This window comes from Oncorhynchus mykiss, chromosome 27 (assembly GCF_057628025.1).
Source record: "Oncorhynchus mykiss isolate SJ-2025 chromosome 27, ASM5762802v1, whole genome shotgun sequence".
NCBI classification, from domain to species: Eukaryota; Metazoa; Chordata; class Actinopteri; order Salmoniformes; family Salmonidae; genus Oncorhynchus; species Oncorhynchus mykiss.
In genome coordinates this window covers 23,789,342-23,816,286 of record NC_143048.1, presented here as the reverse complement: position 1 = coordinate 23,816,286, position 26,945 = coordinate 23,789,342, and the positions used below count along the sequence as shown (strand labels likewise).

The 26,945-nt window shown below is 42.1% G+C and overlaps 1 protein-coding gene and 1 non-coding gene across 3 annotated transcripts in view; one reads left to right on the top strand and one right to left on the bottom strand.

The window, feature by feature from the left end:
* Positions 1–2,203: 2,203 nt before the first annotated feature.
* Positions 2,204–6,111, top strand: LOC110507789 (uncharacterized). The gene is made up of 5 exons (XR_016492470.1): positions 2,204–2,280; positions 2,358–2,491; positions 3,019–3,169; positions 3,286–3,339; positions 4,304–6,111. It is a non-coding gene; the product is annotated as an uncharacterized LOC110507789 (transcript).
* A 219-nt stretch (positions 6,112–6,330) lies between these two features.
* LOC110507787 (leucine-rich repeat and fibronectin type III domain-containing protein 1-like) overlaps positions 6,331–26,945 on the bottom strand; it is a 131,059-nt gene continuing 110,444 nt past the window's right edge. For both annotated transcript variants that reach the window (XM_021588021.3, XM_021588022.3), the window contains exons 4-5: positions 11,861–13,317; positions 6,331–8,159 (exon numbers count right to left, since the gene is read on the bottom strand). In XM_021588021.3, the coding sequence (XP_021443696.3) occupies positions 7,247–8,159; positions 11,861–13,257 (2,310 nt within the window). In that variant the 5' untranslated portion in view covers positions 13,258–13,317 and the 3' untranslated portion in view covers positions 6,331–7,246. The remainder of the gene's footprint in view (positions 8,160–11,860; positions 13,318–26,945) is intronic.

Below are 26,945 nucleotides of genomic sequence, written 5' to 3'. Positions count from 1 at the left end.
AGACCAGGGCGTGACACTACAGGTAATCATTGCATTTTATTCAGATTAAATCCAATTTTATTTGTCACATTTGCCAAATACAGCAATACTTACAGTTAAATGCTTACTTACAAGGCCTTAACCAACAATGCAGTTAAGAAAAATAAGTGCTAAGGAAGTATTTACTAAAATAAACTGAAGTAGAAAATAGGAAAATAACAAATAATTAAAGAGCAACAATAAGATAACAGTAGCGAGGCTATATACAGGGGGTACGGTTACAGAGTCAATGTGCGGGGGCACAGGTTAGTCGAGGTAATATGTACATGTAGGTAGAGGTAAAGTGACTATGCATAGATAATAAACAGAGAGTAGCAGCACCGTAAAAATGGGGGTGGGTCAATGCAAATAGTCCAGGTAGCCATTTGATTAGCTGTTCAGGAGTCTAATGGTTTGGGGTTAGAAGCTGATAAGAAGCCTTTTGGACCTATGATGATATTGGCCCTAAAGACCTAGCTGTGATGTGGATAGTGGCTAGTGAGATGCCATGTAGCTTGGCCTTTAATAGCCATTTGACTAGAATTATGAAGTAAGAACAACTGGCTCACAAAGAGTGAATTTGTGCAGTTTCTCAATCCCCACATCCACCACCTTTTAGGACCCCCACCAATGATTGACAGACACATGGCCAATCAGCGTCCTAGTCGTCCTGTGACGCAACAACCCCCACATGGGCGGGATTATGCAGAAGGGTATTGCGCATGTGCTCCTTCCGCTATACGCCACGGACAGAGGTCAGTCAGCCTGTTGTGTGTTTTTATTCGTAAATGTTAAAGATCAAACGGTAATTCTGATTCATAAATATTTAATCATGGTTGAAATGAGCGTCATAGGATTAATTTCTGGATTTTACTTTTCAACTAGCAAAGCTCCTGTTGATAAAACTACCCGTTAACGCGAACCAGCTGTAGCTTCATAGCTAGTATGTGCTTTTAGCAACGCGGGCTACTAGCGTAGCCCTTGATCATGCCCTTCCATTAAATTACACATACATCATTGGACGTAGGGGGAGTTTTGTCTGAACATTAATACACATCGCTTGCATCGCATCGTGTTTGAAAGCATAAGGACCTTTCATATCGGTGATTAAATATATATATTTTTAAACATGGATAAATTGATGCTCATGTAACGGATGTGAAACGGCTAGCTTAGTTAGCGTGGGCGCTAAATAGCGTTTCAATCAGTGACGTCACTTGCTCTGAGACCTTGAAGTAGTAGTTCCCCTTGCTCTGCAAGGGCCGCGGATTTTGTGGCGCGATGGGTAACGATGCTTCGAGGGTGACTGTTGATGTGTGCAGAAGGTCCCTAGTTCGCGCCCGGGTATGGGCGAGGGACGGTCTAAATTTGTACTGTTACACTCACTGATTTGGGTTCCTACCCGGTCATATTTCCATTTTACAGAGCTTGTTCACAGAAAACATACGGAAGAGTGGACTACCTGTACTAATTCGCTATCTGCGTCTCTGAACACCTGTGTGTAAACGGAAGACAGACGCAACAAACGTGTTGTCACAGAAAGGGACTGTCTGCTGCACCAGTGTTAAACCAGTGCAGCACAGGAGGTTTGATGGCACCTTAATTGGGGAGGACGGGCTCGTGGTAATGGGTGGTGTGGAATATTATCAAATACGTCAAACTTGTTTGATGCCATTCGCTCCGTTTCACACATGATTATGAGCCGCCCTCCCCTCAGCAGCCTCCACTGCTGAGTAAGTGTATATTTTTATGTTTGTATAATTATTTTGATGTGATATGAAAGTACAATGTTTCTAGAATCATACTGCAATTGATTCATGTTTAGATGGAGTATTTGGCTGTTTTGGCTTCCAGTGGCAATTCCCCCATTAAACAGAACATGTAAGGTCACTGGACTAAGGAACAACATTAGGCACCTTTAGTCCAATATTGTGCTAACACTAGAGTTGCTTTCAATTGTATTCGGAGCACAAAAACAGTCCGTGGGAAGTTAACTATTTCATTTCAACTTATTGTGCTGGTTGGCAGGCTGGTCAGTCATTATGATGGGGGAATTTGAAACATCATATATTCTCCAATGCACCTGTCCTGATCTGTTTGTATTGTGACTCCAACCCCAGTATGTTGCTGCCAATGTAATTCACAGTGTTGTGTGTACAGTACCTTATACCTTTTCTCTTCTCAGGTATCATCATGTCCAGGGTGCCGGTGGGCAAGGTGCTGCTGCGAAATGTTATTTGTCACACAGATGCCCACAACAAGGTGAGAGTGGGAGAGCTAGCTAAATGTGTGTGTGTGTAGCTGTGTTCTCTCCTCATGATAGATGTGGTCTGTTTCAGATCCAGGAGGAGTCGGAGATGTGGAAGTTGAGGGGGATGGAGAAGGGGCCATTCACCAGCCACAGATCGACCACAGATCGATGCCACGAGCCTTAAATAGCTCAGCTAGTATGCATGGCATGCACAAACTTCAGGTGATAGAAATCTGTATGCACTACTAGTGTTTTGAAAAGTTTATTTAATATTGCTTTCCAGTAGGTATAGGCTATTGCCTGAAATGTCAGCTGCATAAGGACCAACCACCCAGACAACCGGTAGAATAAGTTAAAATGTCCTTTTATTCAACATTCCAGCTTGTAGAGGTCCTGAGAGGAGCCTTTCCAAATAATGACATTGCGTTGTCTCAGACGGTACATAGTGTTAGTGTTAGCTATCACCGGCTGATATATCAGGCTATCTTAGGCTGTGTCCTGATTCACCACCCTTTTCCCAAAGTGTGCACTTATTTCCCGGCATGGATATAAAAGCAATGTATTTGTGTAATCATTTGTTGGAGTCAGTTTCCACCATTTTTAGATTCATGGCGGGAAGTGTGCAAGTGCACGTTTTGATAGAAGGGTGGAGAATCGGGATGCAGCCTTACAGTAGCTTAGAAGCGTGTTATATGGAACAGGTTGACAGACATCAGAATTAGAGTTCACCCATGTTGTCTATTCCTCAGGAGTCACATGCACTATGATCGTGTGGAGGATGGGTCTGTAGACAGACTGGGAGACCGGCTGTGGAGAAGAGAACACGATTCCAGCCAGGACAAGAGGAAGGCACGCTACTGGACCAAGAAACTCTGACTTTGAGGCCAATGATTCAGACAGGTGCATCTTTTTTCTGTTTACAACTCTGTAGCCTTGTGAGTTCATATGTTTGTGTTTGAGTTGACAAACAGCGACATGCTATGAAAGGTGAATCTCTGTGCATGTTTCCTCTACAGATGGGGACACAGCGGTTTTAAGGAGCTACACCCCGAGGAGTTTAAAAGTGACTGGTAAGAAATGAACTGCATTAACATTTATTTTTTATTTGACCTTTATTTAACTAGGCAAGTCAGTTAAGAACAAATTCTTATTTTCAATGACGGCCTAGGACCAGAGACTCTGGGTTCGCGCCCAGGCTCTGTCGCAGCCGGCCACGACCGGGAGGTCCGTGGGGCGGCGCACAATTGGCCTAGCGTCGTCCGGGTTAGGGAGGGTTTGGCCGGTAGGCATGTCCTTGTCTCATCGCGCACCAGCGACTCCTGTGGCGGACCGGGCGCAGTGCACGCTGACCAGGTCGCTAGGTGTAATATGTTACGGTGTTTCCTCCGACACATTGGTGCGGCTGGCTTCCAGATTGGATGCGCGCTGTGTTAAGAAGCTAGAAGCTAGCCTAGTTTCGGAGGCTTTCGACCTTTGGCTCTCCCGAGCCCGTACGGGAGTTGTAGCGATGAGTCAAGATAGTAGCTACTAACAATTGGATACCACAAAAATGGGGAGAAAAGGGGGTAAAATTTAAAAAAAATAAAATGTACAAAATTTGTGCACCAGCTGTTGTTTACAAATATGCAAAGACCGCCCCCCTCGTCTTACCGGAGTGTGCTGTTCTATCTTGCCGTTGCAGCGTATATCCCGCTAGCCGAATATCCACGTCGTCATTCAGCCACGATTCTGTGAAATGTAGGATATTACGGTTGGTAGGATATTTGTGATCGCACCTCGTCTAATTTATTGTCCAATGATTGCACGTTGGCGAGTAGTATTGACGGTAACGGCAGCTTTCCCAGTCGCCTTCGCCAGGTCCTGACCAGGTATCCGATTCTGTACCTGCGTCGCTTCATCTTGCAAGTAACGCGGATGTCGATCTTGTGGGGTGTTTGGAGAATGTCTTGTGCATCGTCTTTGTTGTAGAAATCTCACTATTTGCTTCAATACAATAAAAGTTGCATTGTTATAATGCCTGATTTGTCTTTTCAGGGATAGAGACCGTGGTGATGATCAGAATGGGCATTGGAGAAAGAAAACGTCCAGACTTAAAACAGCCAAATCAAAACATCTGAAGAAGTCCTCCAAGAAGAAGAAAGAGGAAAAGCGAAGGATAGGTGAGTCAGACGGTGAGTCCAGCAGCGACAAGAGCGACAGTGTCAAACAGGAACAGAAGAGGAAAAGCAGCAAGAGCAAACATAAGAGGAAAAAGAGGGAGAGAGAGGAGGAGAGCAGCTCAGAGGAGGAGGATGATGATGATGAGGAGAGAGGGAGAAGGAGGAAATGATAGATGGACTCCCACAGAGACACAGGACCAGAGTCACACAAGAAGAGGAAGAAAAACTGGAAAGCAGGAGAGGACAAATCGGAAGACAGTTCTGAGGATTGAACCTTTTTCCATTGGCAGCCAGTAACCTGTACCCTCATACTGCTCAACCCCCTTTCAGTTACTGAAAGTGAGTGGGCAAAGCTTTCACAGTTACACCCCACTTCCACTTTAGTGTCCAATGTTTCCCACAAGATTTGTTGTGAGCACGGCATCACCATAGCTAATTGCTAGAAATGTTTGTGATTTATCCAATATTAAGACAACTGAGGAATTGGCTAAAGTACAAATAGAACTTTTGAACAGACCTACTGGCAGGGGAAAGCATATCGCTCTTCCCTTAACAACTTTCCTCTGCAATACTCTTCTGTGCTGTACTTCTCTTTCTGTGTACAGCTGAGCACAAACCTGTGTTCTCCCCTAAGGGCATTCAGCAGTACCTCACCTTCTGTTACTGGTGCTGCTCAAGCTGCAGTGCTCAGATAGTGAGCTGACACTGCACAAATATGGACTAAACGAAAGCCACCTAATTCCACCTCATGACAAGTTGATTGACTGCTGAGCCTTGTCTCATAGTTAGTGTTCTGGCTTGACTTTAGCTGTTATACTATGGAAAATTATGAAATTGTATGCAGATTTCCCAACCAATTGTGACAATCTTTTATGCTTTTTTTAAATTCAGTATTTATTTTAAAAACGTTTGATTTATGGGAGTCGGGATTTAACGGAATGTCAGGAGGGACATTGAAAAATAAAATGCATATTTAGTTTTCTGAAAATGTACTCTGGTTATCACACCACACTTTTAAACAGGAAGGACAAATCACATGGATCTCATGTTATGACTGCAGGATATCTACATGACTATCATTCACAAGTCGTCTCAGTAGGCCTATAGCCTTTCTATTTCATGAGCTTGAGCATGAATTTGACTCTTCATGCATCAAATTCTATGAAATATTGCCCCTTGGGTTGAATACGTCCAGAACTGGGTACCGTTTACCATATAACATTGTATAAATGGTGTACGGTTTCCCTCTAGTGTTAAGTTTCTACAGTACTCACTGTAGATGTAATGAGCAAGAAAATGGAATAGGTCAGCACTGAATGAGAATTTCTACATCACTATATAAACTCCTTTTAAGAGACCTGCTGAAAAAGGTGCTGTCGTCTAAAACAGGTTTGAGCGGCATAGTTTTATTCTTACGTAGAGAGCAGGCCACTGCTATATGGTATCTTTTCAAGTTCATGCCTTTCTCCTTAATGATCATCACGCTGTACAAGGTTAATTTATTATTTAGTGGAAGGGCTAGGAGGCCTACAGGGTCTAATATCCTGTTATCTATGGTGCGTTGTCTCCACCTAGTGGCTCAATCAGTGTAGTAGACCCTGAGGATTGATTGACTCATGGCCTCTTTTGACTTCATCAGAATAAATAGTTTATTTGTGACAAATAAAGGAATATTGTTTCTGACCTGATGTTTGTATACTTTGACAACAGCTTACTTTGAGACCCTTGAAGTCCCCCACATGTTTGTCTCAACAGGCACAAGATATGATATCTTAATATATATTTGATAAGATACATGCCTTAATGCATATAGGCCTTCCCACTGATCCATTTGCAAGCAGCTTTCATGATTTTGACAAAAGGATCCAGGATCACTGTAAGAAAAGGACACGGCACAACTGGTACAGTTAACCCACACAAAAAATTTAATGCCCTCTCATAAGGGATAAGTGGTCCAAACCTTGTCATACTAAATAGGGGGAAGTGTGAGGACACAGGTTTTTAATGTAAAAACTTGTGGCCAACACCCAAATGCTCAGTAAAAAGTTGTGACATATGACTTACATAGTACACATACACCAATGTTTTTAATATACTTCTATATGTATTTTTTTTTGTTGTCTTTTTATCTAGACCAGCCAGATACAATACCGATTAATATCATACAGTCACATCAGGAACAATACCTAGTAATATCATACAGTCCAACCAGCATGGAGGAGTCCACAGGTTTATCAGGTCCATCCTCTCTATGCTAACATTTGAAATCGGCATGTGTATAGTTCTATATTTTTATTAATGTATAGACTGGTGTGATACTTGTCCTCGTATCGTCGTGTCTTCGTGTGCAAAAGTCTTTGAAAGAACCCAAAGGATGGTCAACATACAAGATACCTGGTTGTTCACTTTACAGTGTGATCTTTTTAACATTAAAAGGAAAAGTTACAAATGCCCCAACCCTTGGCATGTCAAAGAACAAAAAAACTCAAAGCATCACTCCCCATGAAACGGGGAAAACCATGATAGAAAGGAAAGTGTATGACTACAATGAGCAGCATCCTCCATTCGTACATATTTTAGAATAAGGCACTGCTGCAGAAACTAATGAAATGTCCAACAACTCTGTGTCGCTCTGGGAGTATGAGGGGAGGCAGGATGAAAGGGGACTGTTTTCTTCTCCAGCAACTCTCTGAGTCTGTGTATGCATGTAGATTTATTTGTTAGATATGTAAATGTGTATGCATGAGGGTGTATGTGTCAAACTGTTGGTGTGTGTGTGTGTGTCTTTGAGAGAGCCAGAGAGGCCAGGCTGTATCTCTTACACTGTGCTCTCCAGCATCCATTCAGTGCTGCTGAAAGTGACTCTCCGGTTAGCGAGCGGTGAGGACTCCACGTTGAGCTGGTTGGTGGACTTGTGCCGCCTCGTCCGCGCTCTGCGGGGGTAACTGTGGCTCTGAAATATGGAGTAGTCTCCCCCGTCAAAGCTGAACCTGTGCCTAGTTCGTGCCAGCTCATTATTAAATCCCATGTTGGCCAGGGCGCTCTTGTCCTTGAGCCTGGGGGCCTCCTTGGTGCTGGCGTTGGGACCTAGGAGACACAAGGATATGGTGGAGCCCATCAGGCTGCTTTCTGTCTGTGTGTCCTCTGACGGGGGGCCAGATCCAGAGCGCTGGGCGTCCAGGCTGGTCCTCCTCACCTTGTCCGTGGGCAGAGGGGGCAGCTCCACTTCCAGGATGGCCGTGGTGGCCAGAGGAGTGTCCCACTCCCTCTTGTCACTGTCGACCTTCAGCACCAGGGCCATGCACTCTTTGGCTGCCACCGGTTGGTCTTCTCTCTGGTGGCTGTCCTCGGCAGGCTGTTTGGAGGTGGAGCGCTGGAGTCTGTGCTGGCTGCCGTTGGTCTGGGAGTGCATGCTGGAGCTGACCTTGACCTTGCTGTCCTCGGGGCTGCTGTGGGCTTTGTAGCGGATCATGAGGATGATGATAAACACCAGCACTGAAGCCACGATGATGCCGCCAATGATGATTATCATGGTGCCGCCCAGAAACTGGCTGTGGATGAAGCGACACTGGCTGACCTCGCTGGCTGTGTGGAACTGGACGCAGCCGACCACGCGCGTGGCCGTCAGAGAGGTGATGCCGTCGTCGTACACCGCCAGGACACACAGGTCATACTCCCGGCCCGCCGCCAGGTCGTTGATCAGGAAGGTCTTACTGGTGGACGGGATCATTCTGCAGAAAAAATGAAGGAATAAACAGGAATGGTGAAGGTTAGCTTTGCCAGGGTAGTTTTGACCTCCCCCTCAGTTACCACCAATATGCTGTATGGAACAAAAGAGTGCCAGACCGTGTCACACTGCATTCCCATGAACAGCATGCACGTAAGAAGATTTAACCGGACACTAAGGTGTTTGAAAAAACACAGAAAAAAGACAGCCATGCCAACTTACTTCAGCTCCAGTGAGGCTTTAAATATCTCCCATATATTTGGGGCCCAAGTAAAGACAACAGTGCTGACACTTGACTTAGACACTAGGCAATGTTACATGGTGACAGTGCAAAATATCTCCCCCAGCATTTTATGTATACTATGATTGCAAAAGGTAAACAGCAAGGTGACAAACAAGCCATCACTATATATATATATATATATATATATATATATATATATATATATATACTGTATATGTCACATCATCTTCAAGGAAAGACAACGCAGGCTTCTGGCCAAATGCCCAAGTTTGATGTTGTGTGAAATAAACACATTGTCTGTGAACATGAAGGAGAAAGACATTGTCTTTAGGCGGACATCTGTGTTAATATAATTAAAAACATGGCCATTTTCCCCTCAAGGAACGCTTTGATGGTTGTCACTTGTAGGTAATAATATATCACCTAAAGACTAAACAACACGCAGGTCACTGTTTAAACACAGGGGAGAACATTATACAGGAGAATAGCTAATTAAATCAGAAACGATAAAATTAGCAAAGTCAACCAACAACAACAGCTTTAAACTTGACCTTTTGATTCCTTTGAGAAAACTTTCCAGTTCACTTTTTTCATTTGTGCCCCGATATTGGTGGTGCACACTGGATCAAATAGACACACATCCAATTGCCATAAGTACTCTCAATTCAATAAGGGTATTTGAATGAGTAATACAAAATGGCAGTGTGAGCACAAACAGTGCAATCAGAAAGTATTCGGACCCCTTCCCCTTTTCTACACTTTGTTTGGTTACAGCCTTATTATACAATTGATTAAATAAATAAAAATCTTCATCAATCTACACACAATACCCCATAATAACAAAGTGAAAACAGATTTTTAGAAATGTTTGCAAATGTGTTACAAATAAAAAACAGAAATATCTTATTTACATAAGTATTCAGGCCCTTTACTATGAGACTCAAAATTGAGCTCAGGTGCATCCTGTTTCCATTGATCATCCTTGAGATGTTTCTACAACTGGATTGGAGTCCAACTGTGGTAAATTCAATTGATTGGACATGATTTGGAAAGGCACACACCTGTCTATATAAAGCTCCCACAGTTGACAGTGCATGTCAGAGCAAAAACCAAGCCATGAGGTCGAAGGAATTGCTCGTGGAGCTCCAAGACAGGATTGAGTTGAGGCACAGATCTGGGGAAGGTCTGCAAGATCACAGAGGCCTCCATCATTCTTAAATGGAAGAAGTTTGGAACCCCCAAGACTCTTCCTAGAGCTGGCTGCCCAGCCAAACTGAGCAATCAGGGGAGAAGGGCCTTGGTAAGGGACGTGACCAAGAACCCGATGGTCACTCTGACAGAGCTTCAGGCTTCCTCTGTGGAGATAGGAGAACCTTACAGAAGGACAACCTTCTCTGCAGCACTCAACCAATCAGGCCTTTATGGTTGAGTGGCCAGACGGAAGCCGCTCCTCAGTAAAAGGCACATGACAGCATGCTTGGAGTTTGCCAAAAGGCACCTACAGGACTCTCAGATCATAAGAAAGATTCACTGGTCTGATGAAACCAAGATTTAACTCTTTGGCCCTCAAATGCCAAGCGTCACATCTGGAGGAAACCTGGCACCCTCCCTACGGTGAAGCATGGTGGTGGCAGTATCATGCTGTGGGGATATTTTTCAGTGGCGAGACTAGTCAGGATCGAGGGAAAGATGAACGGAGCAAAGTACAGAGAGATCCTTGATGAAAACCTGCTCCAGAGCACCCAGGATGAAGGTTCACCGTCCAACAGGACAACAACCCAAAGCACATAGCAAAGCCAACGCAGGAGTGGCTTCGGGACAAGTCTCTGAATGTCCTTAAGTGGCCCAGCCAGAGCCCAGATTTGAACCCGATCCATGTAAATTACAGCCTCGAGTCTTCTTGGGTATGACGCCTCAAGTTTGGCACACCTGTATTTGGAGAGTTTTTCCCCATTCTTCTCTGCAGATCCTCTCAAGCTCTGACAGGGTGGATGGGGAGTGTCGCTACACAGCTATTTTCAGGTCTCTCCAGAGATGTTGGATCGGGTTCGAATCCGGGCTTAAAGAAATATCACATTTACATAAGTATTCAGACCCTTTATTCAGTACTTTGTTGAAGCATCTTTGGCAGCGATTACAGGCTGTAATCTCTACCAAAGGTGCTTCAACAAAGTACTGAGTAAAGGGTCTGAATACTTATGCAAATGTGATATTTCTTTAAGCTGTTTTTGCTTTGTCATTATGGGGTATTGTGTTATGGGGTATTTTAGGGGTATTTTAGAATAAGGACGTAACGTAAACAAATGTGGAAAAAGTCAAGGGGTCTGAATACTTTCCGAATACACTGAATTTCTCTTTTAAGATGGACTGAAATTAATGATTTCATTGGAGTAGACATGAGTCATTCATCAATGTGAAATAAATTACATGTTGTAATATCTATCATATTAAACAGGGTCCCCTAATGTTCCACTGACAGTAATTCAAATGTGAGAAGCCTCTATCTGCAGAAGTTAGCATGCTCATGTCCCAGAATCTGACTCACAGGTGTCCTAGGAACAATTATGTCCTATTGGGATTATGTTAAGGGAAGGGGTTATTGTTGGGTTGGGGTTAAGGACTGGGACGTGATAGTGCCTGCTGAACCTGGATAATATTGAGACAAAAGGGTATATTTAAGCAATAAGGCCTGGGGGGGTGTGGTAAAGGGTTGTTCTTAAAAAAGGAGCAACGTGGAGTGCCTGGATACAGCCTTTAGCCGTGGTATATTGGCCATATATCACAAACCCCTGAGGTACCTTATTGCTATTACAAACTGGTTATCAACGTAATTAGAGCAGTAAAAATAAATGTTTTGTCATACCCGTGGTATACGGTCTGATATACCATGGCTGTCAGCCAATCAGCATTCAGGGCTTGTACCACCCAGTTTATAATTACACTCTAAAGGCCAAGTCATATGTCTTAATTGTGTAATCTTTCTTTTCTCGTAGGCTTAGAGCTAATAAACTGGAAATGTAAAGTCATACTATGCATTTTTATCAATTGAAATCAACACATGGTCTGTTTATACCCTCTTTTATCCCTAAACCATAATACATTTTGTGCATACTTAAATGTAGTGACATAGTTAATCATACAGCACCTATTCAGCTCTGGGAGTTATGGATGTATTATAATGGACTGTCATGCCATTCAGCAGATGGGCATTCCAGATGGCTCAGAACGTCTCCAGAGCTGGTTCAGACCCCCACCCCACCCCAGCCTCATCCCCACCCGCACCCTCTTTTTTTGTTCAATTGAATGCCCTTGTCCATAACTGTTCTGTACTTGTCATGTATTTGTACGTTTTATGTGGACCCCAGGAGGAGTAGCTGCTGCACTTAACCCCCTTTCCACCAGCTCCAGTCCTCCAGCCCTAGTGCTCCCATTCCCCCAGCACCAGCCCCCACATGGCTTACCTGTAAACCAGTGTGTCGTCTGCAGTGCTGTTGTACTGAATCTGGTACATCCTGATGCCTGGGATGTGGCGCTCGGAGGGCCAGCGAATCACAGCCGAGGAGGAGGTCAACTCGACCACCACCACCCTCCTGTCCTGGTGCTTGTCATGGCCCTTGGTGTCGTTGCCTGACTTGGAGGAGGTGGTGATGTCAGAGAGGCCCCGATCAGCCTCGCGCATGTGATGCAATGTGTTGTTTACGAACAGGGGCAGAGGGATCATGTTGATCTCCACGGCAGCTGTGGCGATGCCTGCAGCATTGGAGGCCACACAGTTGAAGGCACCGCTGTCCTTTAGGGTGGTGATGAGGATGTCCAAGGTACCGTTGTCATACAGGATGGTGCGGGAGTTGTTATGCACCAGCTTGCCGTCTGGGAAGCGCCAGTGGATGGCCGGGTCTGGGTCTCCCATGGCCTTGCACTTGAGGGTGACCCCCTGGCCCTCCATGACGTAGGGCTTGGTGGATAGGTTCTTGGTGATGAGCGGGGGCTCGCAGATGAACTCCTCCTCCTGGATGGACCAGAAGTACTTGTCCATGAGGTGCTCCGGGGAGGCGCATGTCTCCAGGTCGTCGTGTCGTGTCAGTCTGCGGAGCCACAGCAGCTCACAGTTACAGTGGAGAGGGTTTCCCCCGAAGCTCACCGCCAGGGAGGACGGGTTGGAGCCCTTGGCGTCTGACAGCACCTGGGCGTGCTGAAACAGGCTGTCTGGAGGTAGCTTCTGCAGCCGGTTGGAGGTCATATCCAGACGAACCAGCTTGGTGAGGAGCGTGAAAGTCCCAGCTCCGATGTGATCGATCAGGTTGTGATCAAGGGTGAGGATGTTGATGTGGCTCATCCTGCCTATCTCCTCCCAGGGCAGGGTCCTCAGGTTGTTGTTGGACAGATCCAGGTCCTCGATGGTCGACACAAACTCATCAAAGGAGGTAGGGGCCACGTGGTGGATCTGGTTGTTCCCCAGTATGAGGTGGCGGAGGTTGACCAAGCCTTTGAAGTGGTCGCTCTTGATGACACTGAGGCGGTTGCCGTCCATGTGGAGGGCTCGTAGGGAGCGCAGTCCCAGGAAGGCATGGGGCGTGATCTGGCTGATGGTGTTACGGGACAGGGTGAGGTGGACCAGGCTGGTCATGTTGAAAAAGTCTTTTCTGCGGATGATGGTGATGAAGTTGTCTGTGAGGCGCAGCTCCACGGTCTTGCGGTCGATGGTTGGGGGCACAAACAGCAGACCGGTCTTAGCACAGAGCAGAGTCAGAGTGGGGGAGAGGTGCTGGCAGATGCAGCGGCCGGGGCAGTTGTAGCCCTTCACCAGCACCGCACATAGAAGTACACACAGCAGCACACACACAACCAGCCGCTCCATTGTCTGTCTGTCTGTCAGTCTGTCTGTCTGTCTGTCTGTCTGGGTGTCAACTTCCAGATCCTGGAACAGATAGAGATAGAGAGAGAAATGGCAGAGATACGTTAAAACTGGTATATTTGGGGGGTTTAAAATCATATCATTTATAATGAACAGATGTTACACAAATGGAGTCATCAACCAAGATGATGGAAACTGCTAGTAGGGTACCGATCACCAGAGAGACATGTTAGAGGTTGTTGTGAGATGATAGAAGACTGAACCCCAGCCCACCCATTATTCCAGTAAGAAAACACAGAATCGCCAGCAAAACAAACACAAACTGGATAATATGCCAGCAGACTGCTGCATCAATGTCGATCCCTTACAAATTTGAATAATTAGTGTCGTTTTTACACGGAGCTAATATGTCATAAACTTCCCTGTCATACCGTATGGTTTGTGTGTTTTTCTAGCTCTGAACTTCACAACAGTGTAGGGAATTATTAAGGGGAGAAAGGGTGCTTGTCAGCACTGCTTAAGGATTTATATGACCTTTTCATGCTCCCTTCACTCTTCATGCTTCAGAAATGTGCTGCAGAATTAGACATGAGTTTGTCAAGTAAATCATAGCAACAAAACATGAAGGTGAAAAGTGAGATGAGAGACCTTGGTTCTAAATCCATCAGATGGAGGTATTATTAGATGGTTCTGAGGTGTTGAGGCTGATCTTCAGAGTCTCTGATCCCCATTTAGTGCTATTGATTCCAGCTCTGTGAGAGCATAAGTGACAGGTGTAAAAAGAGAACCTTGGGTGTAATAACCACCAAATCCCAATGGAACCCCATTCTTTCATGATGGCTGCCATATTGCCATGCAGTAGTTTTTCCTATTTTCGGCATCAATCTTTGTTGCTCATGCATTTAACCCTGGATGTTTATCACAGATGGAGCCCATTCAGGGATATGATGATAACTGACTGTTATCCACAGGTAACCAATCATTCCTGGCTATGTGTTTTGAAAATAACTGTCTCGACTGCCAGGCTTTTGATTTGTCTTTAGCTTGTCTTTTTCCTGTGGATCAGATGTTCTTTCCATTTCTTTATCGTATATCACACATCAAGTGATTCATACCATATGACATGAATCTTTTGATTGTTGTACTGTATTGAGAAAACAGATATTAAACTTTTTGTTCAATGAAACTCAAGATATAGACAGCAAAACGTTAACAATATCTACTAAGTTTGACTACAACAGTCTATTTTATTCCTATGTGTATATATCCTATTTGTAAATTTACATTGAGGTCAAATCTGTTCTTCACAATCAGGGAATGTCACAGGTGGTGGGGGGGGGGGGGGTTCTTCTATGAGATAATATCTTTCTAAACTCCCGATAGAATCCATTTATATAGAAAATACCCTTTATTGCTGGCAGCACACTATGCCTGGCTTGTGTAAATTAATTCTCCCAATGTGACCTTTTTTTAGTAGCTGGGGAGGTTACATTAATGAAGTAGGTTATAGCTAAACTAATCTTATTTCATACAACAAAAGTCTTACACAATGTGTTCTTGGTTGGGCTGAAAATATGTTTCATCACTGCAAAAATAACTTTGTCTCATATACTTTTAGGTAGAATATTGTTCTCCAATAATTGTGTAAGCATTCAAATGGTAACTAGGCCACAGAGCTCATGGTTTCTCTGAGGACCATCTGTGCTCTAGCGTTTCCTGCCATCACCGTCGCGGATACTCTATTGATCTCTCAGCATCTCCGGTGAAGAAGAAAAAAAACTTTGTTGCCATGGCAACTCCGGTGTAGAATGTAGGTCTTTGAATCACATTAAGATGTTAAGCTGCCAGAAAAACGAGGCTTCAATCCTAATGGAGATAGGGAAGATAAGGACATTTACAAGACCTTGTATCAGCCAACCCCTTCAAAACCACACTAAGTGTGTCTATAGGTGAGGAGTACGTGAGGAGCATATAAAACTATGCATTGGAATTCAAGTGCAAACTGAAATGAATGAAATAGTAATACACTGGTGGCAATGCTGTCTTTGTATTTGATCAGTGGCGACCCGTCATTCAGGGCACCTGGGGGGGGGGGGGGGGCTTGCCTGTTTTGCTTGTTATTTTGGCATTAATACGTGTCACATAACAGTTTGCAAACAATGTAAAAACATTATTTATTTGTTTACATTTCATAGAGACATTTCTTGAGTAAGGCAGCTCCAAAATGCACGTGTTTCAGCCTAGCTCAGTGCTTTCTGTGGTGGTGGGGCAGCCAGCAGAAAATACAGAGCGTTGCGCCTGATTTGCTCAGTTTTCTGTCATGATTGGTTCAGTTTTCTGTCACTCATGGGACAGTAGTCATCCCTAATTCTAAGGTTAGAGATCGAAAATATTTGCCCCTTGGGTTCTGCCATAGAGTTATATTAGAAGTGCCCATCCAAGAAGGCTCAAGGTCATTGGCCACAGAATGACATCAAATCACGTCATATCTACAGTAGCTTTGATTGAACTCAACATCTTACTTTCAAAGTCTTAGCTAGCAGTCATCATCAAGTCGACAATCCTTTTTAATCCTTGTCATCTGAAGAGAAATAATGAAGAGAAATTATAGATAAAATGTGCTCATTGACCATGGACACAAAGATTACACAACAAGTTGGAAATACAAATTCAACAATGAGTCATTTGGAAGGAATCAGTGGCAAACTGCAGGCGTTGCAAAGAAACCACTAACGTTAGCCTGCTATTCAATGGAGTGGCTGTTTTTTCCCCCAGAGTTCCCGCCATAAATCCAGAGAATGCAAGACTCTGATGACAGAATTTCCCACAAAGGACCGCTGCGCCACCTTCACAAGGTGAGTCTCGGACTAAAATGCCTGTTTGAGTTAACTCAAAGCGACTTGCACATATTTATCTTAAAATAGTCATAGATTTAGCCTGTTCTGGATTAAACAAAGCCGATTGAAAGGCGGAGGATTAGAGCTACTCTAGGACTAAATTGAAGTTCAAATGAATCCTTCAGAGAGGCGGAAATGGCAAGATGGCGGACTGAAAACAGCTATGTAGGCCACCTCAAGATAAAAACATAATATTCAATATCGGTAAATTAGACTAAATATTAGCACTACACAATCTGGTGGGTAATAACCTTCAATCTGGATAACAGCACAAAACAAATAATGAGACAAGAGAAATTTATTGACAAATATTATGAAAACAAATATTACGAAAACAAGCAACACCTAACATGATGGAGAGTAGGACAGGGGAACCTATTTCAAAACGAAAACGCAACTATTCTACAGACACGGACAATTGAATATTTTCATCACCGGGAATGGTAAAGGTCGAAACCGATCTGTTAAAACCAATAAATGACAAACAGGGTATACTTGAACTAGTCAGTAAGGATATAAAAGACTTGAAGGCCTCGAGATGAGTGACGAAACAGCTGTGACATTGGAGAAAGACACAAACAAGCTAAAAGGGACAGTCTTTAAGATTGAAACAGAAGTTAATGAACTTAAAAAGGAGAACATCGTTCTGAGAGAAGCCTTACTTGACATACAGACTAGATCCATGAGAGAGAATCTGGTACTTACAGATTCCAAGAGAAAGAAGGAGAAGTTCCCGAATATGTAGTTAGAGAGTTCCTCCTTACAGCGCTTCCGATTCCACACGAAGCTATCAACAAAATCCAACTTGAATGAGTACACCGCTTCAGGCAGGGGTATGAACGCCCAATTGTTGCCAAATGTTCTTTCTTTAAATATAAAACAATGGTTAAAAGCCTGGCGAAAAGACTTGCTGGCATGAATGATCAGTTCCCGAAGGAAATTGCAGAACGGCGTAAAGTTCTGTATCCAATTTTCAAGGAAAATAGATTGACAGGGATACGCGTAGTTCTTGTCGTCGATAAACATGACAAAATTCTCATAGAGTTGGCAAATAAGGAAACACACAATTCTAGCCTGGTTATGGATTATAATAACACAACAAAAAATATGGCTTTTCTATCTATCATCAAATATAACTAATTGGAACACAAAAACACTAATTCAACATGGTGGAGATAAAAACTCAGTAAACAGAAGGCACAGTATGTGTGGATGGATGGTGTGTGTTTTTTGATGTTTGGGAAAGTGTGGTGTTGAGTGAGAAAGGAAATGGTTGCATATCCCAGAACCAATGTATTGCTGTGAGCAGGGGTTGTGAGAGAGCTTTCATTGTCGTTCAGATGAGGGATATACATTTTATAATGAATTATACGTCTTATTTATCATGGTGGAACAGTGTTTTAAAACAAGTTATACATATAATTTATTTATTGTCCTATCATGGGATCTAAATTGGTCAAATAAATGATACATATAATTTATTTATTTATGGTCCTATATTGATGGAACGGTCCACAACCCTATACCCTAGACACCCACCTGTATGACCCAGATACTAAGGAGAAGACCCTATCTGTTTTATGGGCCTGCTGTAAGCGGCCTGTATGCAGCCAAAATGCAGTCAGAGACCTAGAGCAGCACTGCCCCCTCAAGATTCTACGCCTGTTTGGCAGGGTTGGTCCTGCAAAGCCCCCTGAAGGGAGAGCATAATATACAAGGAATTTCTCAAAGCTGCTAATGATAACCTTGACGACCTTGTACCTAGCCGGTGGGGATTCCGGTGGGGTGCCCCCACCCAGGCAGCGGCAGTGCTGGCAACACTAGCTGCAGTAACCCATGGGAAGAGGGTCACACTCGGACATTCAAAGTGGGGGCATATTATTGTGGCACTGGTGGCACAAAATCACAGGTCTGACTGCATGGAGATGCTTGGGAATATGGTCACTACGGGGGACCATGTTGTGGGTGTGTCAGGAGAAGGGGGTATATCTGACCTCCATCATCTAGGACGTGACATTGGTTAATCAGATCTCCCTATTTCTGCCCATTTTTTTTGCATCGTTTTGCAGGCCTTCTCATACAGCTGCAACTGTATGTGCATTCGTAAATCAAGACCTTTCTTGAGTTGGGCTCTGGGATGGTGCAACTGTTGAGGAGCTGAATCTATGGTTGTTGTGGGGAAAGGGGTTGAGTGTGTATGAGTGTGTGGGTGTGTGTGCATCCCACAACTTTTGCGAGGGAGTAAAAGATTTTAGGGACAACATAGGATGATTCACAATAATTGTTTGCTAATATAATAATTGCTTGCCATAATGTAATTTTGGTAATGGTGAGACTGGTGAGAGGTAAAAATATAAACAGGATTTTTAATACATACATAAAGTATGATACTGTACAGACAGACAGACAGGCAGGCAGACAGGCAGGCAGGCAGACAGGCAGGCAGGCAGGCAGGCAGGCAGGCAGGCAGGCAGGCAGGCAGGCAGGCAGGCAGTCAGTCAGTCAGTCAGTCAGTCAGTCAGTCGAAGTCGGAAGTTTAAATACACCTTAGCCAAATACATTTAAACTCAGTTTTTCACAATTCCTGACATCTAATCCTAGTAAAAAATCCCTGTTTTAGGTCAGTTAGGATCACCACTTTATTTTAAGAATGTGAAATGTCAGAATAATAGTTGAGAGAAATATTTATTTCAGCTTTTATTTCTTTCATCACATTCCCAGTGGGTCAGAAGTTCACATGCACTCAATTATTATTTGGTAGCATTGCCTTTACATTGTTTAATTAACTTGGGTCAAACTTTTCAGGTAGCCTTCCACAAGCTTCCCACAATAAGTTTGGTGAATTTTGGCCCATTCCTCCTGACAGAGCTGGTGTGACTGAGTCAGATTTGTAGGCCTCCTTGCTCGCACACACTTTTTCAGTTCTGCCCACACATTTTCTATAGGATTGAGATCAGGGCGTTGTGATGGCCACTCCAATACCTTGACTTTGTTGTCCTTAAGCCATTTTGCCACAACTTTGGAAGTATGCTTGGGGTCATTGTCCATTTGGAAATCCCATTTGCAACCAAGCTTTAACATCCTGACTGATGTCTGTGATGTTGCTTCAATATATCCACATACTTTTCTTTCCTCATAATGCCATCTATTTTGTGAAGTGCACCAGTCCCTCCTGCAGCAAAGCACCCACGCAACATGATGCTGCCACCCCGTGCTTCACGGTTGGGATGCTGTTCTTCAGCTTGCAAGCGTCCCCCTTCTTGCTTCAAACATAACGATGGTCATTATGGCCAAACAGTTCTATTTTTGTTTCATCTTTGTCCCCATGTGCAGTTGCAAACCGTAGTCTGGCTTTGTTTTATGGCGGTTTTGGAGCAGTGGCTTCTTCCTTGCTGAGCGGCCTTTCAGGTTCTGTCAGATATGGGACTTGTATGATGGCTGCGTGGTCCCATGGTGTTTATACTTGCGTACTATTGTTTGTACAGATGAACGTGGTACCTTCATGGCGTTTGGAAATTGCTCCCAAGGATGAACCAGACTTGTGGAGGTCTATATTTTTTCTGAGGTCTTGGTTGATTTCTTTTGATTTCCCCATGATGTCAAGCAGAGGCACTGAGTTTGAAGGTAGGCCTTGAAATACATCCACAGGTACACCTCCAATTGACTCAAATTACGTCAATTAGTCTATCAGAAGTTTCTAAAGCCATGACATCAATTTTTGGGACTTTTCAACATGTAAACTTCTGACCCACTGGAATTGTGATACAGTGAATTATAATGAAATATTTTGTCTGTGAACAATAGTTGCAAAAATGACTTGTGTCATGCACAAAGTAGATGTCCTAACTGACTTGTCAAAACTATAGTTTGTTAACAAGAAATTTGTGGAGTGGTTAAAAATTGGTTTTAATTACTCCAACCTAAGTGTATGTAAACTTATTGTTGTTGTTAATAGCTATATATAATACGAATTGGGGTGAGGGTGATGGAAATGTATTTGGCGGTTGATCTGCTTCTGTTCCGTTGGTGGCACTGTGTGCTATTTTCGAAGAATGGGTCCCGGTCCCTCCGGGGCTATGGGATCCGGGGGGTCAGGGGTGGTCTGCCGGGCATTGGGATGACAACCCAACTCGGGATGAGGAGGGCTATTAGCGGGTGGAATAGTGGGGACCAATTGGAGGTTTACTTGGTAGCAATGCAAATATCATGGTACAGCTATATAGACACTCAATCATCATGTTACTTTTTAATGGTACATTTACAAACATATATTTTGATAAATAGAATTTAAACGTGTTTCTCATTATGGTAAGTGGTGAAATAAGTATAGCCAGTTATAGTTGTAATGGCTTAGCAGATAATAAGAAAAGACGATCAGTATTTATTTGGCTAAAAGAGAAGAAATATAATATCTATTGTTTACAGGAAACTTATTCATCAATTTTAGAGGAAGTTTTGTGGAAAAGGGACTGGTGGGCTAAATATATTTCTCCTATGGGCAAAGAAATTCAAAAGGAGTGATGGTATTAATTAACAGAAATGTTGATCCAAATGTGCAAATTGTCCAAACATCATCAAGGTAGATGGATTATTTTAAATATGTTATCGAACAATAAACAGATATGGCTTATTAACCTATACGGTCCAAATAATGATGATCCAAGCTTCTTTGAAAATATATATAAGAATTTATCAACTCTACAAGCAACACTAGACTCTATTATTATTGTGGGGGATTTTAATACGGTTTTAAACACCTCTATATACCGTAAAGGAAATCACACTACAAACTATCACCCTCAGGCACTTAAGGAGATCATGAATGTCATGGATATATTGGAATTAGTGGATATATGGAGGATTAAATACCCTGACCTAGTGAGATATACATGACAGAGGCTTAATCAAGCTAGTCATCTTGATTACTTTCTTATATCATTCTCTCTGGCACTAAAAGTTTAAAAAGTGTTGATAGGGGACAGAATGCGGTCGGATCATCACATAATTGGCGTATGTATTACTCTTACAGAATTTCCACATGGGCGAGGATATTGGAAATTTAATCAAAGCCTACTGGATGATAACTTGTTTATAACTAGGACAGAATAATTTATAACTGACTTTTTCTGACGTAACATAAGTACAGCAGATCCCCTTAATGTATGGGACACTTTTAAATGTGCTTTTAGAGGCCATGCAATTCAGTACTCCTCTATAAAACAAAAGCAATTTAGATCAAAGGAGTCCATGTTAACAATGGAAATTGAAAAACTAACAGTACAGTTAGATAGCAATAAAAACGGTACCATAGTGGCACAGAATAAGTTAGAGGAAAAACAAAAATAAATGCAGGAACTTATAAAAGAAAGATCCAGTGTAATATATTATAATAATAAAGCGAACTGGATGGAATATCGGGGGAAAATGCACCAAATTATAATTCAATCTTCAACATAGAAATGCTACCAAAATGTTTTTATTGAAACTTGTTACAAATGATGAAGTCACGCATGATTCACCGAAATATATTTTGAAAGAGGAAGTAAAGTACTTTAAGAATATGTTTTCGTTTCAGTCTCCTCCGTCTCCACTAACCGAAGCTAATTGTATGGATTTTTTTCTTATTAATAATGTAAAATTAACATCTGTACAGAAAGACTCATGTGAAGGCCAAATTACAGAGGAGGAACTTCTTGATGCAATTAAAGCCTTTAAGGATGGGAAAACTCCAGGGCTGGATGGCATACCAGTGGAAGTATACAAAACTTTTTTGATATACTCAGAGGACCATTATTAGCATGTTTTAACCATTCCTATATAAATGGTCGATTATCGGACATTCAACAAGGTCTGATTCCATTATTCTTGAAACAGGATCTGTCACAGGCGTCCTCCTCTTCATCTGAAGAGGAGAGGCGAGAAGGATCAGAGGACCAAAATGCGGCGTGGTTTGTGTTCATCTTGATATTTAATAAAGAAAACACTGAACACTGAAACACACTATACAAAAACAATAAACAAAATAACGACCGTGAAGCTAATGAGAACTGTGCTGACACAAGCAATCAACATAGACAATCACCCACAAAACCCAACACAAAACAGGCTACCTAAATATGGTTCCCAATCAGAGACAATGACTAACACCTGCCTCTGATTGAGAACCATATCAGGCCTAAACACAGAAACAGACAAACTAGACATCCAACATAGAATGCCCACTCAGATCACACCCTGACCAAACAAAACATAGAAACATACAAAGCAAACTATGGTCAGGGTGTGACAGGATCCAAGTGGTATATGTAAAGATCCAGTCCATTTAAAAAAATTGGAGGCCTCTTACACTTCAGTGTTGTGATGCAAAAATTCTAACTAAAATGAACAAGAATAGAATTAACAAGGTATTGTCAGATATTATTCATCCTAATCAGACAGGTTTTCTAGATGGACGATACTTTGCTGATAATACATGACAAGTACTGGAAACAATAGAATACTATGAAATATCGGGGACACCAGGCCTGGTTTTCATAGCTGATTTTGAAAAGGCTTTTGATAAAGTACGGCAGCAGTTTATATATAAATCCCTAGAATATTTCAATTTTGGAGAATCTCTTATAAAATGGGTTAAAGTTATGTGTAGTAACCCTAGGTGTAAAATAGTAAATAATGGCTACATCTCAGAAAGTTTTAAACTGTCAAGAGGAGTAAAACAAGGTTGTCCACTATCAGCATATCTATTTATTATTGCCAATGAAATGTTATCTATTAAAATTGGATCCAACAATAATATTAAGGGATTAGAAATCCGTGGCTTAAAAACAAAGGTCTCATTGTACACTGATGATTCATGTTTTCTTTTAAAACCACAATTAGAATCCCTCCACAGCCTCATAGATGATCTAGATACTTTTGCTAGCAAAAATAGATAAGATCTTGCTACCATGGAAAGGAAAATACCTGTCTTTGTGGAAAAATCACCCTGATTAACTCTTTAGTCATATGACAGCTTTTTTGATAAATCTAAAAAAAGGTATAATGTTTGTAAATTATATAAATAGGACTGGTGGAGTTACAGTTGAAGTCAGAAGTTTACATACACTTAGGTTGAAGTCATTAAAATTTGTTTTTCAACCACTCCACAAATTTCTTGTTAACAAACTATAGTTTTGGCAAGTCGGTTGGGACATCTACTTTGTGCATGACACAAGTAATTTTTCCAACAATAGTTCACAGACAGATTATTTCCCTTATAGTTCTCTGTATCACAATTCCAGTGGGTCAGAAGTTTACATACACTAAGTTGACTGTGTCTTTAAACAGCTTGGAAAATTCGAGAAAATTATGTCATGGCTTTAGAAGCTTCTGATAGACTAATTGACATAATTTGAGTCAATTGGAGGTGTACCCGTGGATGTATTTCAAGGCCTACCTTCCAACTCAGTGCCTCTTTGCTTGACATCATGAGAAAATCAAAAGAAATCAACCAACAAATGCAGCTAGCACAGACATATGGAAATGTCTGCTCTACCCAAAATTACAACCAACTAATTGCAGCATCAACATAAAAATGGAAGAGGCAAGTAGAAGGGGGAAAAAGTAAGGAACTTGTCTGTCAGCCCTGAATTAAAGACCATAAATGGTTAAAGAAAACTGTGATAAAAAAAACATATACCAATTTCATTTAAGGACCAAAAAATTGACAGCTGTGCCATTTAAATTTCAAAATATTTGGAAAGAGAATTTCTATGTACCTATTCCATGGCACATGGTTTATGAATTGATACGCAAAACAATGGCAGAATCAAAACTTCACATTTTTAAATTGAAATTATTAGACAAAATTCTTGCAACCAATAGAATGGTATATATATGGGGGATACAATCTTCCCAGCTCTACAGATTTTGCTGTGAGGAGGCAGAGTCATTTGATCATTTATTTTGGTACTGTCCATATGAAGCTCGTTTTTGGTCACAGGTCCAGGAATGGCTGAAGAATTGCAACATTTACCTACAGCTAACGCTGTAGATAGCCATACTGGGTGATTTGAAAATTCATAGTCAATCAATCAATAATATAATAATTATTTTAGCAAAAAAAATTGTTTAATTTACAATCTGTATAAGCTATGAGAATAGAAAGGTTCAGTACTTTTGTGAAGCATCACAGCACAGTTTAAAAATATATGGCAAATAGAAATCCAAAATGGATGGTGTTAAGAGATACATGGGAGGGGTTGAATGGAGCTGAAGGGTGGGACAAATAACAACAAGATAACCAATGTAAAACATACGGGGTCTGTAAAATGTGTATAGGTTCAGAAATGTTGTGAAATAGCACAGTTACAAATAGAAATCAAACAGGATGGACATCAGAAATAGAGGAAGGACTAAAAACAAACAAAATAGAACTATTGTAAAATAGATTGTTTCTGTAAAATGTGTATAATATGTATAAACTGAAGGTAGAATCCTAAGTGCTATTGTTTATTCGTTTACTCCAATTGGGGGAGGGGTGGTAGGGTTTGCAGGGAATAATAAAGGTATATTCAAAAAATGTATATGTATGAATGTTTATGCATACAAATATGGGTATGTGTGTATATTTTTAAATATATTTATTTATTTACCCCTAAAATATATGGGGGATTGGAAATGATGCAGACAATTACATTGATGGAAGCAACAATCTTTCCGCAATATTAAAGCTGATCCCCCTCTTTAAAAAAAAAATCCTTCAAAGAGGCAGGTTTAACTTCTGCTTAGTACTGTTTGTGATGGAGTATGGACTATTTGGAATATCTAAAGGAAGACCATCATGCACTACAGAGGCCAGCCAGATGAGTACTTGTGGATAGGAGTAATCCATTAAATTACTTTGATGAAATAGCTTTTCGAGGCCGCTTTTGTATGTACAAAGAAAATGCATTGGAGAGAATATCTTTGATTGAGCCTAGACTTTCCTCTCTGTCTCAAAGACGAAAGCCTTTATCCAATTCTCTCCAAGTTCTGATCACTTGGAAGATTTTGGCATCTGGAATCTTTCATCGGGAAACTGGTGATTTGTGTGGTGCCTGTGAAGCAACGGTGTGTAAAATAGTTCAGTCTGCAGGGCCATTTGTGAACTGAGGAGTCATTACATCAAGTTTACTGATGCTGCTGGCCAAGCCAACTATAAAGTGCAATTGTATGAACATGGGCATTTCCCAGGAGTGATTGGCTGTATAGATGGATGTCATGTTCCCATCAAGTGTCCATCCACTCCTGATGCTGAGGAGTACAGGAACTGTAAGAACTGGTTTCCATCAATGTTCAAGATGTATGCACTCCTAATTTAGAGTTGTCAAACATTGTTGCCCGTTGGAAAGGTGCAACTCACAATTCAAGGATTTTTCTCAACTCTTCATTGTGTGCTCAGTTTCAGAGAGGACAACATAGTGGACTACTACTTGTTGACAGTGGATATGGTCAGAGTAACTATGTATTCACTCCATACATAAATCCCACAACAGCTGAGCAGCAAGATCCAACCAAGCTCATATCCGCACGAGAGGGATGGTCGGGCGTGTTTGGAGTATGGAAAAATAAATTTCACACAACACACTTAGTTTCAAGCCAAGAAGATGCTGCAAGGTGATCATTGCTACAGCTGTGCGGCACAACTTCCTGAAGCAGCATTGCTGTCCTGACCCTCCAATGGAAGATCAGTATCAAGCAGATGTGCCCATCGCTGAGGCAGCCATTGACCAACGAGAACTTGCACACAAAGTTGCTTTCACATTGCAGCACTTCAACTAGATGAGATGGATTATTTTTGCGTTGATAATGTTTGTTCTGTACACAATTCAAATAGTGTGCAGCAAAATAAGTGACCAAACCAAGGCTGGTTTAAAATGTAGTTTGTGGTTAATAAAATACTCTCACTCATGAATATCCAAATGACAAAACATGTATTTTTTACATATGATATTGTTCACCACGGCTGGTAAATCACAATTGTCTCATTACTGTAAATTGTTGGGATCATACCTCTCTCTTCCAACTTCATATCCAATTCAACCTGTAGAATTCTCATTTTCATTTCATGTTCTTCCCTCAGATATTTCATGTTATGCTCATGAAATCCTCTGTTTTTTCATGCATGGTCATCTTTTTTGTTCTTTGCTGAAAAGGTGGTGTCACGCCCTGACCATAGTTTACTTTGTATTTTCTATGTTTTGATTGGTCAGGGTGTGATCTGAGTGGGCATTCTATGTTACATGTCTAGTTTGTCTAGTTCTATGTTCGGCCTGATATGGTTCTCAATCAGAGGCAGGTGTTCGTCATTGTCTCTGATTGGGAACCATATTTAGGTAGCCTGGGTTTCACTGTGTGTTTGTGGGTGATTGTTCCTGTCTATGTGTTTTCACCAGATAGGCTGTTTAGGTTTTCGTTACGTTTATTGTTTTTGTAGTGTTTGTGTTTAGTGTGTTAATTCATTAAACATGAATCGCAATCTACACGCTGCATTTTGGTCCGACTCTCCTACTCATACAGAAAACCGTTACAGAATCACCCACCACCAACGGACCAAGCAGCGTGTCAACAGGCAGGAGCAGCGCGAGGAGAAGCGCAATAAGGATTTCTGGACATGGGAGGAAATCCTCGACGGGAGAGGACCCTGGGCTAAACCAGGGGAGTGTAGCCGCACTAAGGTGCAGCGGGAGAAGAAACAACAGGAACAGCCCAAGGAGGAGTACAGTATGGAGTATACTACTTGGGAGGAGATCGACAGGTGGGCGGCCGACCCAG